This window comes from Amblyraja radiata, chromosome 24 (genome assembly GCF_010909765.2).
Source record: "Amblyraja radiata isolate CabotCenter1 chromosome 24, sAmbRad1.1.pri, whole genome shotgun sequence".
In the NCBI taxonomy this organism is placed as follows: domain Eukaryota; kingdom Metazoa; phylum Chordata; class Chondrichthyes; order Rajiformes; family Rajidae; genus Amblyraja; species Amblyraja radiata.
This window is the reverse complement of record NC_045979.1, coordinates 37,254,136-37,272,443: the sequence shown is the minus strand read 5'-3', so window position 1 is coordinate 37,272,443 and position 18,308 is coordinate 37,254,136. Positions and strand designations below refer to the sequence as shown.

General features: G+C 47.3%; 1 protein-coding gene across 2 annotated transcripts; it reads left to right on the top strand.

The window, feature by feature from the left end:
• The first annotated feature begins 1,543 nt into the window (after nt 1-1,543).
• On the top strand, nt 1,544-17,569 carry LOC116987050 (acidic mammalian chitinase-like). Of its 2 annotated transcripts, XM_033042945.1 has the most exons (14): nt 1,544-1,843; nt 3,019-3,142; nt 7,263-7,412; nt 8,307-8,336; nt 8,431-8,632; nt 9,493-9,549; nt 10,510-10,675; nt 11,017-11,141; nt 12,036-12,162; nt 12,851-13,033; nt 13,748-13,864; nt 15,037-15,175; nt 15,734-16,005; nt 17,467-17,569. In XM_033042945.1, the coding sequence occupies exons 3-13, from the start codon at nt 7,388-7,390 to the stop codon at nt 15,994-15,996; spliced, it is 1,434 nt and encodes a 477-aa protein (XP_032898836.1). In that variant the 5' UTR covers nt 1,544-1,843; nt 3,019-3,142; nt 7,263-7,387; the 3' UTR covers nt 15,997-16,005; nt 17,467-17,569. The 2 variants fall into 2 exon arrangements, with proteins under 2 accessions (XP_032898836.1, XP_032898835.1); XM_033042944.1 differs by lacking the exon at nt 3,019-3,142 and having other exon boundaries at nt 1,547-1,843.
• The last annotated feature ends 739 nt before the right edge of the window (nt 17,570-18,308 follow it).

Below are 18,308 nucleotides of genomic sequence, written 5' to 3'. Positions count from 1 at the left end.
CCCTCTTAAATATAGCCAATGAACTGGCCTCAACTACGTTCTGTGGCAGAGAGTTCCAGAGATTCACCGCTCTCTGTGAATATTTTGCTTATTATACTTTATCTATGTGCACTGTATTTACAGACCTGTTACGTTGCCACAAGTACGAATTTCATTGTGGTGTTGTCAGTACAAATGACAATGAAACACCCTTGACTCTAGACTTGATTTCAGGTCTGGATGACTTATCTTCTTCCACTTTGCATCTGTCCATCCTCATAAATAAAAGAGTGCATGTTACAGGGTGATGTTGGGAAGAGAAATAGGAAGAGAGAAGGCCTTGATAAAGTGAAATCTCTGAAACCATCAAGCAGTCTTAAGGTCATAAGTAATCGGAGCAGAATTAGGCCATTCGGCCCATCAAGTCTACTCCGCCATTCAATCATGGCTGATCTATCTCTCCCTCCTCACCCCATTCTCCTGCTTTCTCCCTGTAACCCGACACCCGTACTAGTCAAAAATCTATCTATCTCTGCTTTAAAATATCCATTGACTTGGGCTTGTGCTCCACAGCCTTCTGTGACAAAGAATTCCACAGATTCTCCAACCTCTGTCTAAAGAAATTCCTCCTCATCTTCTTAAAGGAAAGTCCTTTAATTCTGAGGCTAAGACCTCTAGTCTTAGACTCTCCCACTAGTGGAAACATCCTCTCCACATCCACTCTATCCAGGCCTTTCACTATTTTCAGACAACTTGTTCTACCTAGCACATGACCTTGAGGCTGTAGAAACAAAGAACTGCAGATGCTGGTTTATACCAAAGATAGACACAAGGTGCTGGAGTAACTCAGCGGGACAGGCAGCATCTCTGGAGGAAAAGGATGGGTGACGTTTCTGGTCGGAACCCTTCTTCAGACATTTCGGGTCACGACCTTTCTTCAGACTGGGTCTGAAAAAGGGTTCTAACCGCAAACGTCACCCATCCTTTCTCTCCAGAGATGCTGCCTGACCCACTAAGTTACTCCAGAACTGAGGTTTCCTGGCTGCGCTCCCATGGAAGCAATTGCTGAAATCTGAAGGAAAATGTCTAAAATGAGTAATGAGAGTCACGGTGGAGCAGCAGTAGAATTGCTGCCTCATAGCACCAAAGGCCCGGGTTTGACCCTGACCACGGGTGCTGTCTGCATGGAGTTTGTACGTTCTCTCTGTGTAACCCGGGTGGGTTTTCTCCGGGTGCTCCGGTTTCCTCCCACACTCCAAAGACGTACAGATTTGTAGATTAATTGGCTTTGATAAATTGTCCTGAGCAGTGTCCGGGTGATTGTTGGTAGGCGCGGACTCGATGGGCTGAAGCGCCTGTTTTTCCCTTTATCCTGTATTTGTACACTGGATGGCTGGATTGTAATCCTGTATAGTCCTTCCGCTGAAGGATAGCACGCAACAAAAGCTTTTCACTGTACCTCGGTACACGTGACAATAAACTAAACTAACCCAAACCAAACCAACTGTGTTGCAATGTGGTTGCGATGTGACTGTTCTGGTTGAACATCTGGATGTTGCTGCAGGATGTGGTTAGGGTGACACACACAGTCAGCTGAGGCTTGTTCCTCACGCTTGGTCATTGCCGCATCCCCAATCTTTACAAAACCCTCGTCCATCTGACCAAGGCTCAGACTCTCGCTCTCTGTTCACCCGACATTGGGCACCTCCCTCCAGGCTCCCTCTGCTTCCTCCTGATCTCCAGCTGGACATCGGTGGAGTCTTTGTGGAGACGGCGGACATCGCCAACAACAGCCGTCCACCCATAGTTGTCCCGACTGGACAAGAGACCGACGTTGGTGCAACTGGAGACACCTGTAGACCAGGTAAGGGGGGTACAAGGCACCTCCGCCGAATGATCTCGATTTTCATGATCGTGCTGACTGAAGTGGACTTCTCTTATAATTGTAGATTGACTTATTTAACAGGATTTAAATCCCCCAGTTGTCGTTGTGAGACTTGATCTGCAGAAGATACAAAAAAGAGCATGTACCAACACACAGTGGGTGGCACAGTGGCGCAGTGGTAGAGTTGCTGCCTCACAGCGCCAGAGACAAGGGTTCGATCCTGACTACAGGTGCTGTCCATACGGAGTTGGTACATTCTCCCCATGACCACATGGGGTTTCTCTGGGTGCTCCGGTTTCCACCCACACTCCAAAGACGTGCAGGTTTGTAGGTTAATTAGCTTCTGTAAATTGTCCCTAGTGTGTGGGATAGAACAAGTATATGGGTGATTGTTGCTTTGCATGGTAATTGTTTTTGGTAAAATTGTCCCTAGTGTGTGGGATAGTGTTAGTATACGGCGCGATCGCTGGTTGGTGATTACAAAAGATCGTGAGATCTGCAGAAGACACAAAGGCAAGCATGTACTACCAGGTCCAAGAACAGCTCTTTCCCTCTGAACCAGGCACTGGAACATACCTCTCATATATTAGGGATGAATTCCCGATCTTCCTATCTACCTCATTGTAACCCTTGAACATTTTTTTACCTGCAGTTTCTCTGCAGTTTAGTTTAGTTTAGTTTAGAGGTACAGCGCGGAAACAGACCCACTGAGTCCACACCAACCAGCAATCCCCGCATATTAACGCTATCCTACACACACTAGGGACAATTTTTACATTTACCAAGCCAAATAACTTACAAACCTGCACGTCCTTGGAGTGTGGGAGGAAACCGAAGATCTTGGAGAAATCCCACGCCAGTCACGAGGAGAATGTACAAACTCCGTAAAGACAGCGCCCGTAGTCGGGATCGAACCCAGGTCTCCGGCGCTGCAAGCACTGCGAGGCAGCAACTCTACCGCTGAACCCTACCGTCCTATTGTAACACTATATTCCTCACGGTATCAAGTATCTCAGTTTGTTGAACGTGAAACAAAGTGCTGGGAGAACTCAGCGGGTCAGGCAGCATCTGTGGAGGGAATGGTCAGGACCCTTCTTCATCAGTTTGAAGAAGGGTCCCCATCCAAATGGTCGCCTGTCCATTTCCCTCCACAGATGCTGCCTGACCCACTGAGTTCCTCCAACACTTTGCATTTTGCTCAGGATTCCAGCATCTCCCGTGTTGTGTCTGGTGAACCGTTGCTGTGTACCACTCCAAAGCTGATCCATCTTTTCCCAGGTAAGTAGGCCACAATTCCAAACCCGCCCTCCCTTCTCCCCCATACCCTCCCTTTTCTACCCCCCTGTCCCCCTCCTCCTTGTGCCCCACCAGGACTCCCACCTAATTCTCCACTCCATTCCCTCCCCTCCCCTCCTGTCACTTTCCCCCCTCTAGCTTCACAATTGCAACTCCTCGTCCTGTAGCACACCTTCTGCTTTTATCTCTGGCCTTTGTTCCAAACATCTGCCTATCAAAAACCTTCCTTGCCTGTGTCCATCTATTACCTGCCACTCTTTGTTCTGCCTCTCCCCTCTTCTAGCTTTCTCCTCCCCCTACAGTCAGTCTGAAGAAAGATCCCGACCCGAAACGTCACTATCCATGTTCTCCACAGATGCTGCCTGACCCGCTGAGTTACTCCAGCACTCTGTGAAACGTCACCTATCCATGTTCTCCACAGATGCTGCCTGACCCACTGAGTTACTCCAGCACTCTGTGAAACGTCACCTATCCATGTTCTCCACAGATGCTGCCTGACCCGCTGAGTTATGGTGCAGCAGCATCTATGGAGCGAAGGAAATAGGCAACGTTTCGGGCCGAAACCCTTCTGGAAATAGGAAACTTTGCCTATTTCCTTAGCTCCATAGATGCTGCTGCACCCGCTGAGTTACTCCAGCACTCTGTGAAACGTCACCTATCCATGTTCTCCACAGATGCTGCCTGATCTGCTGAGTTACTCTAGCAGTTTGTGTCCTTTTGTGTATTAACCAGTATCTTCACTTCCTTGTTTCTGCCAAAGATATCTCTTGGATGAGGCCAAATGAGCATTAAAGCTTAAAACCAAGGAAGTTGGTGATGTTTAGTTATCTCCATGGTTCACCCATTATGGTCAACAGTCAAAGGAGTTAAGTTCAGTTTAGTTTATTGTCACGTGTACCGAGGTACAGTGAAAAGCTTTTGTTGCGTGCTAACCAGAAAGTGGAAAGACAATACATGATTACAATTGGGCCGTTTACAGTGTACAGATACATGATAAGGGAATAACGTTTAGTGCAAGGTAAAGCCAGCCAAGTCCGATCAAGGATAGTCCGAGGGTCACCAATGAGGTCGATACTAGTACAGCACTGCTCTCTAGTTGTGATAGGATGATTCAGTTGCCTGATAACAGCTGGGAAGAAACTGTCCCTGAATCTGGAGGTGTGCGTTTTCACACCTGTACCTTTTGCCTGATGAGAGAGGGGAGACGAGGGAGTGGCCAGAGTGAGACTGGTCCTTGATGATGCTGCTGGCCTTGCTGAGGCAGCGTGAGGTATAAATGGAGTCAATGGAAGGGAGGTTGGTTTGTGTGACGGTCTGGGCTGCGTCCACAATTTGCTGCAATTTCTCGCGGTCTTAGATGGAACTGTTCCCAAACCTTGCTGTGATGCATCGCGATAAAATGCTTTTTGTGATGCATCTGTAGTTGTAGGGGAGATGCCAAACTTCCTAAGCCTTCTAAGGAAGTAGAGTCGTTGGTGTGCTATCTTGCTGTAGCCTCAACCTTAAGTTGTTATTGGTGGTGCACGTTATTATTGTTACATGTACCAAGATACAGTGAGAAGTTGGGTTTGTGTCGTCATGTCATTATTTGCAAAGGATATCTTGCAGCTTACGCAAAAGTGGGCATGTGATTCTTTCACCAGATTACTCGCTTCTATCAACTCAGCCCCAAGGTCTTTCCTTTATTCTTGACAAACATGTGCCAATTTATTCCATTTACTCGTTTGCTGAAACGATAAGAACAAAACAACTTTTCTGCACGTACCAGAGAAAAACCCTCCACAGAAAATAGGTACAGTAGGCCATTCAGCCCTTCGAGCCAGCACCGCCATTCAATATGATCATGGCTGATCATCTAAAATCAGTACCCCGTTCCTGCTTTCTCCCCATTATCCCTTGATTCCATTAGCCCTAAGAGGTCTATCTAACTCTTTCTTGAAAACATCCAGTGAACTGGCCTCCACTGCCTTCTGTGGCAGAGAATTCCACAGATTCACAACTCTCTGGGTGAAAAACGTTTTCCTCATCTCAGTGCTAAATGGCCGACCCCTTATTCTACCCTCTCCTTCACTAACTTGGTTTAGAGATACAGCATGGAAACAGGCCCTTCGGGCCATCGTGTCCACGCCGACCAGCGATCACCCGTTCACAGTGGATCGGTTTTTCCAGTTTCTCATCCACTCCCTACGCACTAGGGGCAATTTACAGAGGGCCAATTGGCCTACAAACCAGCACGTCTTTGGGATGTGGGAGGAAACCAGAGCACCTGGAGAAAGCTCATGCAGTCACAGGGAAAATGTGCAAACTCATCTCAGTCCTAAATGGCCAACCCCTTATTCATAAACTGTGACCCCTGGTTCTGGACTCCCCCCAACATTGGGAATTTTTTTTCAGCACCTAGCCTGTCCAATCCCTTAAGAATTTTATATTAAGTGCATAGCTTTAAAATGAGGGGGGCAAGTTTAAAGGAGATGTGTGGGGTAGATTTCTTTTCCACAGAGGGTGGTGGGTGCCTGAAGAATGCTGCCAGGGGTGGTGGTGGAGGCACATACAATAGTGGCGATTAGACAGGCACATGGAGTGGAGGGATATGGATCATGGTTAATGTATGATGAGCATTTGAAGGCACTGGGTCTGTTCTCGCTTGAGTTTAGAAGGATGAGGGGAGACCTCATTGAAACTTACCGAATAGTAAAAGGCTTGGATATGGAATGGATGTGGGGAGTATGTTTCCACTAGTGGGAGAGTCTAGGACCAGAGGGCACAGCCATAGAATAAAAGGACGTAGCTTTAGAAAGAAGATGAGGAGGAATTTCTTTGGTCAGAGGGTGGTGAATCTGTGGAATTCTTTGCCACAGACAGCTGTGGAGGCAGTCATTGGGTATTTTTAAAGTGCAGTTTGACAGGTTCTTGATTAGTCCGGGTGTCAGGGGTTATGGGGAGAAGGCAGGAGAATGGGGTTGGGAGAGAGAGATAGATCAGCCATGATTGAATGGTGGAGTAGACTTGATGGGCCGAATGGCCTAATTCTGCTCCTAGAACTTATGAACAGAGAGAGGGGAATTGGTGGGAGAGAGATTGGTCTCACGTGCTGGTGATGGGGAGGAGAGAGAGGAGCAGATAGACGGTGATATCAACTCAGTGTAGGGACACTGACTCAAATATGTTCAATGGGCAACATGGAAATGGAAAACTAATGCTGGATTTAATTATTTTAAAAGTCACAAAGTGCTGGAGTAACTCAGCAGGTCAGGCAGCATCTGTGGAGAACATGGATAGGTGATATTTCAGAGTGCTGGAGTAACTCAGCGGGTTAGGCAGCATCTCTGGAGGACATGGATAGGTGACGTTTCACAGAGTACTAGAGTAACTCAGTGGGTCAGGCAGCATCTCTGGAGCAAAGGGATAGGTGTCGTTTCGGGTCGGGTCAGACTGATTGTAAGGGGGGCAGGTGGAGAAGGAAAGCTGTAAGAGAATAGCAACTCGGTGGTGAACTGGTAGAACCGCTGCCTAACAGCGCCAGAGACCTGGGTTCAATCCTGACCTCGGGAGCTGTCTGTATGGAGTTTGCACATTTTTTCTGTAACTGCATGGGTTTTCTCCAGGTACTCCATTTTCCTCCCATATCCTAAAGACGTGCGGGTTTGTAGGCCAAATGACCCTCTGTAAATTGCCCCCTACTGAGTAGGGAGTGGATGAGAAAATGGGAAAACATCGATCTACTGTGAATGGATGATCGCTGGTTGCCGTGGTCCTGGCAGGCCGATGGGGCCTGTTTCCATGCTGTATCTCAAAACTAAATAGGTGAAGGAGAGAGTAGAATAAGGGGTAGGCCATTTAGGACAGTGATGAGGAGAATCTTTTTCACCCAGAGAGTTGTGAATCTGTGGAATTCTCTGCCACAGAAGGCAGTGGAGGCCAATTCACTGAATGGCCTACTCCTGCACCTATTTCCTATGTTTTTTCCATACCAGGCTCAGGAACAAAATTGAGGTGAAAATGAAGGTGAACAATCTGAATGACATTGAACAGGGGACGAGGTATTATTGAAGAGAAAATATTGAAGTCAAGATAAGAACTATTATTTTCCCTTTGTAAATAGCAGGAGGATCATCGTGATTGCCCTTTCTTTCCGATAAAGGGAACGACAAGCAGATTGGATTATTGTTCGTGATAAACTCATTGTATAAAAGAGGCAGCTCAGGTCTAGTCAGCAACAGTAACAAGATGGCAAAGCTACTTCTTGGAACAGGTAAGAACCTTTTGCTGTTTCATTCCTTTTGATATTGGAATATTTTTTGAAAGAATCAGGTTTAGACATTAAATGATGAGAACAGGTTAAATTGTTTCTCAAGTTTTATTATAAAGGTGTCTGAAGATCTCGACTCTATCCAACCTTTATCTCCGGAGATGCTGCCTGACCCGCTGAGTTACTCCAGCACTCTGTGAAACGTCTCCTATCCATGTTCTCCACAGATGCTGCCTGACCCGCTGAGTTACTCCAGCACTCTGTGTCCATCTTCAGTTGAAGGTTGCTGGAACTCTGTCGAGATGATGTTCCTACTTTCCTGTGTCCCCACCTTCTGCTCCCAGTGTGTGCTGGTTTGCCAAGTCCTCAGTCCCAACACTAGCAATGGAGTGGAGCCCCCTGAGTGATGGAGGTTGAGGTTTGACTTCTTAAGACGTTTAGAAGGTCACGAGGGGCAGAGATATGAAGGATGGTCTCTGCCTTTCTCCAGGGAAGGGGAGTCTAAAACTACAGGGCATTGACACTGAAGGTGAGAGGGCAAAGAATTAAAGGTGAATCCAGGGACAACTGGCACAAGCTTAGATGGTCAGCATGGACAAATTGGGCCAAAGGGCCTGTTTCTGCGCTGTGTGACTATGACTATGACTCTAATCTGTTGCCCAGAGGGAGGTGAGTATATGGAACGATCTGCCAGAGGAGGTAGATGAGGCAAGTATAATAACATTTAAAAGAAATTTGGACAGGTACATGGGATAGGAAAAGTTTAGTTTAGAGATACAGTATGGAAACAAGGCCATTCGGCCAACGGAGTCCACGCAGACCATTGTTCAGCCGTAACCCCTGACTTATTACGGTTTGTCATAATCCTAACACGCTGCTCTCTGTTTTCTGTTCCAGCGGTGGTCTTACTGGCCTGCCTGCAACTGGGTGAGTCTTTGTGCAATTGCAGCCTTGCTTTTCTTTGCTTTGTGTGAGTGCCACAGAGGCATTGTCCTGACCACCCTGTCTCTCCCTTGCCCAGGCTCTGCCTACAGGCTGGTGTGTTACTTCACCAACTGGGCGCAGTACAGACCAGGAGAGGGTAAATACAATGTCCAGAGCGTGGACCCTTGCCTCTGCACGCACATCATCTACGCCTTCGCTGGAATGAAGAGCAATGAGATCGCCACCTACGAATGGAACGACCCAAAACTCTACGGGGAGGTCAACAGCCTGAAGAACAAGTACAGTCGCTGAATAAATACTAATCTTGTTTCTCAAATGCCGGGCATTGTATGCGATGTTTACATTGTCCAGTTTAGTTCATTGTCACCTGTACTGAGGTACAGTGAAAAGTTTTTGTTGTGTGCTAACCAGTCACTATATTGGATATTCTCCAAATCCATATTCCACAGTTAATTTAGTTTAGTTTAGTTTATTATCGTTTGGAAGAGTATGTGGCAAGATTCCATCTGTTGTAAGTACCGGGCGGCACAGTGGCGCAGCGGGTAGAGCCACTGCCTCGTGACGCCACAGGCACTGTTTGTGTGGAGTTTGCACGTTCGCCATATGACCGTGAGGGTTTTCTCTGGATTACCGGTTTTCACCCACATTCCAAAGGGTTTCCAGGTTAATTGGCCTCTACAATTTGCCCCAAGTGCATAGGGAGTGGATGAGAAAGTGGGATGAAATAGTACTGGTGTGAATGGGTGATCGATGGTCAGCGGGGTCTTTGACATGACCCTGTTACACATCCATTTGTTGAAGGTTTTCTCATCTCATCCACCTCCCCTGTCTGAAAGGTGACTTGGTTTAGGGGGATATTCAGGAGAAAGCTATTGGACAGGCCACCAGAATCATTGAGGAAATAGGCCCTTCAGCCCACATAGTGAGACTGGCCCATTGCTTATGAAGCCTTGTTGCATGAACTTGCACCTCATTTTCTGTGACCCCCTTGAGATCCAGACTGAGGCAAATCCCCTCAACTAAATGTAACACCAAAGGGACGAAAAAAACAGAAGATCCAGAAGTTTATGAGAGGTTCTGAAAAATGTTTTGTTGTTCTAAACATCATTCTAAAACCACATTTTGTCCATTTTTTAAGGAATGCAAACCTCAAGACTCTGCTGTCCGTTGGAGGCTGGAACTTTGGCACCCAGAAGTAAGATGGAAACTTTTTACGTTAGCATTAGATTAAAAAAAGTTATTTTTAAATTGACTGTGATATGGAATGAATATTGAAAGACACAAAGTGCTGGAGTAACTCCTCAGTAACTCAGCCTGAAGAAGGGGCTTGACCAGAATCGTCACCTATCCATGTTCTCCAGAGATGCTGCCTGACCCGCTGATTTACTCCAGCGCTTTGTGTGATTTCTTTTAGTAAACCAGCACCTGCAGTTCGATGTGTCTGACGTGAACAGTGGGTGTGTCTCGTAATGATATACACAGAGATAAATATTGAGGGGATTATTTTACAGTGAACTGTTTCAGGAGTATTATTAAACAGAGCAGTTTGCAATTTGAACAATGCAGGATATTGCTTGCCAAACAGTAAAAGAACATAATTTCCAGAAAGAATCCTTTCAATAGTGTGTGGCACAGCGGTAGAGTTGCTGCCTTACTGCGCTTACAGCACCAGAGACCCAGGTTCGATCCTGACTACGGGCGCTGTCTGTACGGAGTTTGTACGTTGTCCCTGTGACCTGGATTTTCTCAGAGATCTTTGTTTTTCTCTTCACTCCATAGACGTACAAATTTGTAGGTTAATTGGCTTGTTATTGATGTAAATTGTCCCTTGTGTGTGTAGGATAGTGTTAGTGTGCAGGGATCACTGGTCGGTGAAGACTGGGGGGGCCGAAGGGCATGTTTCTGCGCTGTATCTCTAAACTAAACTAAACTGAACGTCATTTTCAGATATAATAATTTCACATGAAACGTCGGATGAATAGCAGGAGAAAGGAGTAATTTTTTAACCACTTGAACATTTAATGAAGGCGAGGGTGAATCTGTACATGATAGGATATAACAGCAGATTCACTGCGTCACTGAGTACAGCGGCCGTTCCTTGTGTCTCCGGCACATTTCATTTCTACTCCTCTCCCCACATCCACCCCTCCTGCAGATTCACCGCGATGGTCGCCTCATCAGGAACTCGGCAAATCTTCATCAAGTCAGTCATCGCCTTCCTGAGAGGATACGGCTTTGACGGTCTGGACATCGACTGGGAATATCCTGGATCTCGAGGAAGTCCTCCCGTTGACAAGCATCTCTACACTATCCTGGTTCAGGTTCGGTCAAGTACATCTCACTATGAGTTTCGTTAAAATAAATGGGCCAAACGCAGGCCAAACCTATCCTTTATCTCCAGAGATGCTCCCTAACCCGCTGAGTTACTCCAGCACTCTGTGAAACGTCACCTATCCATGTTCTCCACAGATGCTGCCTGACCCGCTGAGTTACTCTAGACTAAACTAAACTAAAATTGAAATTGACACAAAGTGTTGGAGTGACTCAGCGGGTCAGGCAGCATCTCTGAGGAAAAAGGATAGGCGATGTTTCTGGTCAGGACCCTTCCTAAGACTAGACTTGACCTCTTGCTAAAGGAGCCCTCGATCTCTCTGACCCACAGGAGCTGATGGCTGCCTTTGAGGCCGAAGGGAAAAGCACAGGAAAGCCACGACTGCTGCTCTCGGCTTCCGTTGCTGGTGGGAAGAACAACATCGATACTGGCTACGAGGTTCCTCAGCTCAGCAAGTGAGTGTCCTTCCACATGCAAAGAAACCCAACTTTTCCTGTGGGCGTTTAGCGAGTTTGACGTCGTATTTGAACTAGTTTTTCATGGCTCCACAATTTCAATGGTGGGAGCTTCCAGCACGGTGATTGAGATCCATCCACAACCCTACAGCATTCAATGCCTTCATCAGTCGGGGCATTGAGTGTGAGAGTCAGGAAGCCAACTTGCAGCTCTGTAGGTCTTTAGCCAGGAGGCATTTAGAGCATTGCGTGCAGGTCTGGTCGTCTCCATTACAGGAAGCATGTGGAGGCTTTAGAGACGGTTCAGAGGAGAGTTACCAGAGCGCTGCCTGGATTAGAGGGGATTAGCTACAGGGAGAGGTTCGACAAACTTGCATTGTTTCCTCTGGAACGTCAGAGGTTGAGGAGAGACTTGATAGAAATTTATAAAATCATTAGAGGCATAGATAGGGTAGACAGTCAGAACCTGCTGAGGTGGTGGTTGAAACAGATATCTTAGTGGCATTTAAAAGACCTTTAGTTAGGCACATGATCATGCCAGGCATGGAGGGATGTTGGTGATGTGCAGGTAGATAAGTGATGGACTTGGCATCATGTTCAAGTTTAAAGGAGATGTGCATGGTTTTTTTTTACAGAGATAGTGGTGGGTGCCTGGAACGTGCTGCCAGGGGTGGTGGTGGAGGCAGATGCGATAGTGGTGTTTAAGTGGCTTGTAGATATACAAGGAATGGAGGGATATGGATCACGTGTAGACAGAGGAGATGAGTTTATCTTGCCGTCATGTTTGGCACGGACATTGTGGGCAGAAGGGCCTGTTCCTGTGTTGTACTGTTCTGCATTCTGATGTTAATTTGATGCATGGAGTATCAGGGTGACCCGTCTCCTCTCTTGCAGGGTAATTGACTTCTTCAACGTGATGACCTACGATTTCTATGGTCCCTGGAGCCACGTTACTGGAGAGAACAGCCCCCTCTATCCCCTGCCTAATAACCAGGATTCCACCAACCTCTACTTCAATGTGGTAAGTGCTCAAGAAAAATAAATCCTGCTCAACCTTTTCAATTCCTCTCTCGAATTAATAAACCCATATTGTCAAGTCCATATAAGTGTTCCATACACCATGGAGAGCAGACTGTGGAGTTGCATCACAACTAGGTTTGGGAACAGCTCTGAGCCCAAGACCACAAGAAATTGCAGAGAGTTGTGGATGGAGCCCAGTGCATCACACAGACCACACTCCCCACCATTAACTCCATCTACATTTCACGCTTCCTCAGAAAAGCAGCCAACAGAACAAAGACTTGTCCCACCCCAGTCATTTCTCCTTCACCCTGGTCCTGTCTAACAGAAGGTACAGAAGCTTGAAAGCGCGCACCACCAGACTCAGGAACAGCTTCTTCCCCTCTGCTATCAGGCTTCTGAATGGTCCTTCCATACGCTAGGGTACTGTCCGATTCACCTCTACCCCATTGCGGACATTGGACTTTGTCTCTGGAACTGATGCGCTACGATGCTGAGAACTATATTCTTCACTCTGTATCTTCCCCTTTGTTCTACCTATTGTACCCGAGTTTGATTTGATTGTATTTATGTACGGTATTATCTGATTTGTTTGGAGACTTTTCACTGTGCCTCGGTACACGTGACAATAATAAACCTAAACGTAAACATGAGCCTAAAGTCCTTTGATGCCAACTGTGGCCCTGCAGGAATACGCCATGAACTACTGGAAGGGCAAAGGGGCTCCAGTGGAGAAGTTGAATGTGGGCTTCCCCACCTACGGACACACATTCAGACTGACCTCGTCCAGCACGGCCGTGGGTGCCCCAGCAGGAGGCGCTGGTCCAGCCGGCACATACACCCGCACAGCCGGCTTCCTGGCCTACTATGAGGTACTGTACCTACCGACCAATCCAACCGCATGGCTCTTTACTCAATGTTATCTTCCAATCCAATACTGAATAACCACACACAACATAGATGGACACAAGGTGCTGGAACCTGAGGAAGGATCTCCACCCGAAACATCGCACACCCACGTTCTCCGTTCCCCTCCTCTCAAGAGATCCCCATTTCCCTTCTATCCTCCCCTTCCTCTTTGCCCTCCCCACTATCTCCTTCTCTCCACATCCCTCCCTCCGGCTTTATATCTCTCTCCTCCACTTTCTGGACATATCGCTCTTTATATATCTTTCTCTCCTCTCCTCTTTCTATCTTTCACTTTCATGTCTTTCTCCCTTCTCTTAACATATATCTCTCTCACCTCTTTCCTCCTCTCTTTGCACATCTCTCTACATCTTTCTGTTCCCTCTCCTCTCAGTATCTGACACTATTTTGTCTCCTGTTCCCCTCCAGCCTTTGTCACTATCTCCACCCACCACCCTCGGTGTCAAATGGTTACCCCTCAGGTTCAATAGACAATAGGTGCAGGAGTAGGCCATTCGGCCCTTCAAGCCAGCACCATTCCTATTAAATCTTTCTCCCTCATCTTATGTCCTCTGGTTCTCGATTCGCCGACTCTGCGTTTGTCTTTACCTGATCTGTTCCTCTCATGATTTTTTTCCACCTCGACAAGATTGGTCCCTAACATCTCCGTCTCTGGACAGATCTGCGGGTTCCTGAACGGTGCCACCAGCGAATGGAACGCCCCACAAGACACCCCGTACGCCTTCAAGAAGGGAATATGGGTCGGCTATGACAACGTCAAGAGCTTCGGAGACAAGGTACATCTGACCATCGAAGTTCCACCCTTTCCGCGTGAACCATCGTGGTCTCGTTTATCTCAATATCTACTGCAGAGTTTCCAACAGTGAGCTCCAGAATAATCCTTCAAAATCCTTAGAATCTTTTGTCGTTAACATTCTGCATAAAATTTCCAGCTCACCATAAATTCATGGTGTTCGGTTGTCAGGGGTTATGGGGAGAAGGCAGGAGAATGGGGTTAGGAGGGAGAGATAGATTAGCCATGATTGAATGGCGGAGTAGACTTGATGGGCCGAATGGCCTAATTCTGCTCCTATCACTTATGAACAAAATTATTATTTCAATTTTATAAAAGAAGTCACGTTTGCCTTAGATCTGTGCCTTCCCTTGGATGTTAAGTGATGCTTCGTTATGCAGTTCAAACAAGTTTAAGTCGCCGTTAAAATTGATGATATGCTCTTTAGAATGTGCTTTAAACATGGACATTTTTGATTTGGGTCTGACATTTGTTCTCTAGGGATTTTATATGTTTCCATTGGTGTGAGCAAGGCAGGAAGTAACCTTTAGTTTAGTATAGTTTAGAGGTACAGCTGGAAACAGGCTCTTCGGCCCACCGAGTCCGCGCCGACCAGCGATCCCCACATACTGGCACTATACTGCACACACCAGGAATTTTACCGAAGACAATTAATCTACAAACCTGTATGTCTTTGGAGTGTGGGAGGAAACCTGAGCACCCGGAGAAAACCCACGCAGGTCGCATGGAGAACGTCTAAACTCCATACAGACAGCACCTGTAGTCAGGATCGAAACCGGGTCACTGGCGCTGTGAGGCAGCAAAGCAGCTCTACCCGCTGCACCACCGTGCTGCCCTCATGAAATGATTCACATCGAGGAAACGTGGAATTTCTGTTTTTATTTCTCTGGTGCTTGGGCAAGACTGGTCCTCGATTATGCGGGTGGCCTTGCTGAGGCAGCGTGAGGTGTAGATGGAGTCAATGGAAGGGAGATTGGTTTACCTGATGGTCTGGGCTGCGTCAGCAACTTGCTGCGATTTCTTGCTGGTTTTGGATGGAGCCATTCCCAAACCGTGCTGTGATGAATCCCGATAGAAAGCTTTCTACAGCGCATTGTAGACGCCATTATTGACTGAGGGGTGCTGGTGTAAAGTTGTGAACTGTGTGTCTTCCAGGTTGAGTGGCTGAAGAAGAACAACTTTGGAGGAGCTATGGTCTGGGATCTGGCTCTGGATGACTTCTCTGGTGCCTTCTGTCACCAGGGACCCTACCCCCTCATCAACAGTCTGCACTCTGGCCTTGGTATCTCTGGAGGTAATGGAGATGTGCGGGACAAGTCCTTCACACAGAGGGTGGTGGGTGCCTGGAACACGCTACCAGGGGTGGTGGTGGAGGCAGATAGTGGTGGGACTAGGTATGATAGCTACGTTTTCCCACACAGAGGGTGGTGGGTATAGGGAACAAGCAACTGAGTTACTCCAGCACATTGTGTCTCTTTTTATAGACCAGCATCTGGGGTAGATGGGAGGTCAGGACCGCTCAGGAGTTGGTGAGAGGGGGGGTTCAGTGGCATAATCCCATTGACTGGGATATTCACACTTTGTAGACCTGCATCCACAGTTCCTTGTTTCTACATGAACTAAGATGTATGTGGAGGCCAAGTCAACGGGTATTTCTAAGGCAGAGATTGACAGATTCTTGATTAGTTCTGGTATCAGGGTTTATGGGGAGAAGGCAGGAGAATGGGGTTGAGAGGGAGGGATAGATCAGCCATGATTGAATAGTGGAGTAAACCCAATGGGCTAAATGGCCTAATTCTCCTATGAATTGAGGAGAGCTTATGAACTTATAATGAACTGTGTTTCTTTGCAGCTTGCGTCCCATCCAAGACCACATTGAAGCCGGCGGTCCCACCTACTGATGCTCCTAGTGGTGGTGGAGGCGGTGGCAGCAGCGGTGGTGGAGGCAGTGGCGGTGGAGGCAGTGGCTTCTGTAAGGGCAAAGCGAACGGTACCTTCCCCGATCCCAAGGACAAGAACAAGTTCTACCAGTGCGCCAATGGTCGGACCTACCTGCAGAGCTGTGCCACTGGATTAGTCTTCGATTTATCCTGTAAATGTTGCAACTGGCCTTAATGGCAGAAGGTGAGTGCTTGCCGACCTCACACTCTATACTGGGCATCGAGTCATACAGCTCAGAACCAGCCCTTCAGCCCAACAAGTCTATACTGACCCTACTTGTCCTTCCACACTGAAATGCTCATGGGGTAAGAAACACAAGAGTAGTATGTGACTGGCCATCCTAAACATTCATTGGTCATAGTATTTTCACCCAGCAGAGTCACCTCTAGTCTTTAGAGAAACAGCGCAAAAACAGGCCCTTCAGCCCACCAAGACCATGCCAACCAGCTATCACCCTGTACACTAGCACTATCCTACACACTAGGGACAATTTACAATTTACAGAAGCCATTTAACCGACAAACCTGTATGTTTTTGGAATGTGGGAGGAAACCGGAGCACCCGGAGAAAACCCACGTGGTCACGGGGAGAAGGTACAAACTCTGTACAGACAGCACCCAAGGTCAGGATGGAACCCAGGTCTTTGGCGCTGTAAGATATGTAAGCGGTGTGTCTTCCACTACGCCACCATGTCACCTCCTCTCTGGGTCCCCGGCTTCATGGAGTTGTCCCCTGATAATGGGCAGCCTGGAGTGAAGAGTGCGGTGGTGGGGATGGGCAAGGGAACCAACAGGCCAGAAAACAGGCGACCACTTCAGAAAATGTAGCCGTGCAGCGGGTAGAGCCGCTGCCTCACAGCCCCAGAGACAAGGGTTCAATCCTGACTACCGGAGCTGTCTGTGTGTGGAGTTAGAACCCTTCGAGCCAGCACCGCCATTCTATATGATCATGACTGATCATCCAAAATCAGCACCGCATTCCTGCTTTCTCCCACATCCCTTGATTCCATTAGCTCTAAGAGTTATATCCAACTCTCTCTCGAAAACATCCAGTGAACTGGCCTCCACTGCCTTCTGTGGCAGGGAATTCCACAGATTCACAACTCTCTGGGTGACGGAGTTTGCACATTCTCCCCATGACCACGTGGGTTTTTCTCCAGGAGCTCCGGTTTCCTCCCACATCCCAAAGTCGCGCAGGGTTTGTAGGTTGACAGGCCCTCTGTAAATTGCTCCTCGTGTGTAGGTGAGGGTTGGAATCTGGGGAGAACTGATGGGAATGTTGGGGAAAATGAGTGAGGGTCAGGTCTGCACTGAACGGGGTGTCTCCCTGCTGTGTAGCCCCATCACACTTTGGACTATCTCTGATCGGACTTTACTGGACATTACCTCGCACTGAACGTTAACCCCTCCATCCTGTATCTGTACACTGTAGGCGGCTCGACTGTAATCATGTGTAGTCTTTCCGCTGACAGGATAGCACGCACACAAAAAAAACTTTTCACTGCACCTCGGTACACGTGACAATAATAAACTAAACTAAACTAGAAACTTTAAAAATAAAGACGTACTTTAGATATAGTTTTTGATGTGATGTGTAGACATCCTTCCTAGTTGTGAGAAATCTAAGATGATCTTTCTGTTGCAGATTGCGCTCGACAAACAACTGGGAACTTCCACCACCGATCGATTGTCCATCACAAAGATAATTGTTGCTGTTAAAACAATAAATAAAGTCATAATTTCAAGCATATAACAGCGTACTTTGTGTCTGTTTATGTGCATCAGTTCCAGGAGCAGAATTAGACCATTTGCCCCATCAAGTCTACTCCGCCGTTCAATCATGGCTGATCTGTCTCTCCCTCTCAACCCCATTCTCCTGCCTTCTCCCCATAACCTCTGACACCCGTACTAATCAAGAATCTGTCAATCTCCACTTTAAAAATACCCAATGACTTGGCCTCCACGGCCGTCTGTGGCAATGAATTCCAAAGATTCACCACCGTCTGACTAAGGAAATTCCTCCTCATCTCCTTCCTAACGGTACTTCCTTTTATTCTGCCCTCTGGTCCTGGACTCCGTAAATAATGGAAACATCCTCTCCATATCCACTCTGTCCAGGCCTTTCACTATTCGGTAAGTTTCAATGAAGCCCTCCTCTCATCCTTCAAAATTCCCCTCATCCTGATAAACAGTTTATCAATTAAAGTCAGCAATTTCAGTTGCTATGAATTGACTTGAATAAATGTTATTAGCCAAGTATGTATACATACAAGAATTTGCCTTGTTGCTTTGCTCACAAGTTACAACACGATATACAGTTAACAATTAAGAATGAAACGTTACAATTTAACCAGGTGAAGAATGACCGTTGTCTGGCCGTTGTCTGGCCATTGTCACAGGTAGTCAGCACCCGTAGTCAGAATCGAACCCGGGTCACTGGCACTGTGAGGCAGCAACTCTACTGCTCTGCTACCACTGTGCCACGCC

Bases quoted from the DNA above. Each gene is read 5' to 3' on its own strand.
- LOC116987050 (XM_033042945.1), top strand. From the start codon at position 7,388: ATGGCAAAGCTACTTCTTGGAACAG. The intron at 7,413-8,306 runs GTAAGAACCTTT...TTTCTGTTCCAG, and splicing joins AAAGCTACTTCTTGGAACAG to CGGTGGTCTTACTGGCCTGC. The intron at 8,337-8,430 runs GTGAGTCTTTGT...TCCCTTGCCCAG, and splicing joins ACTGGCCTGCCTGCAACTGG to GCTCTGCCTACAGGCTGGTG.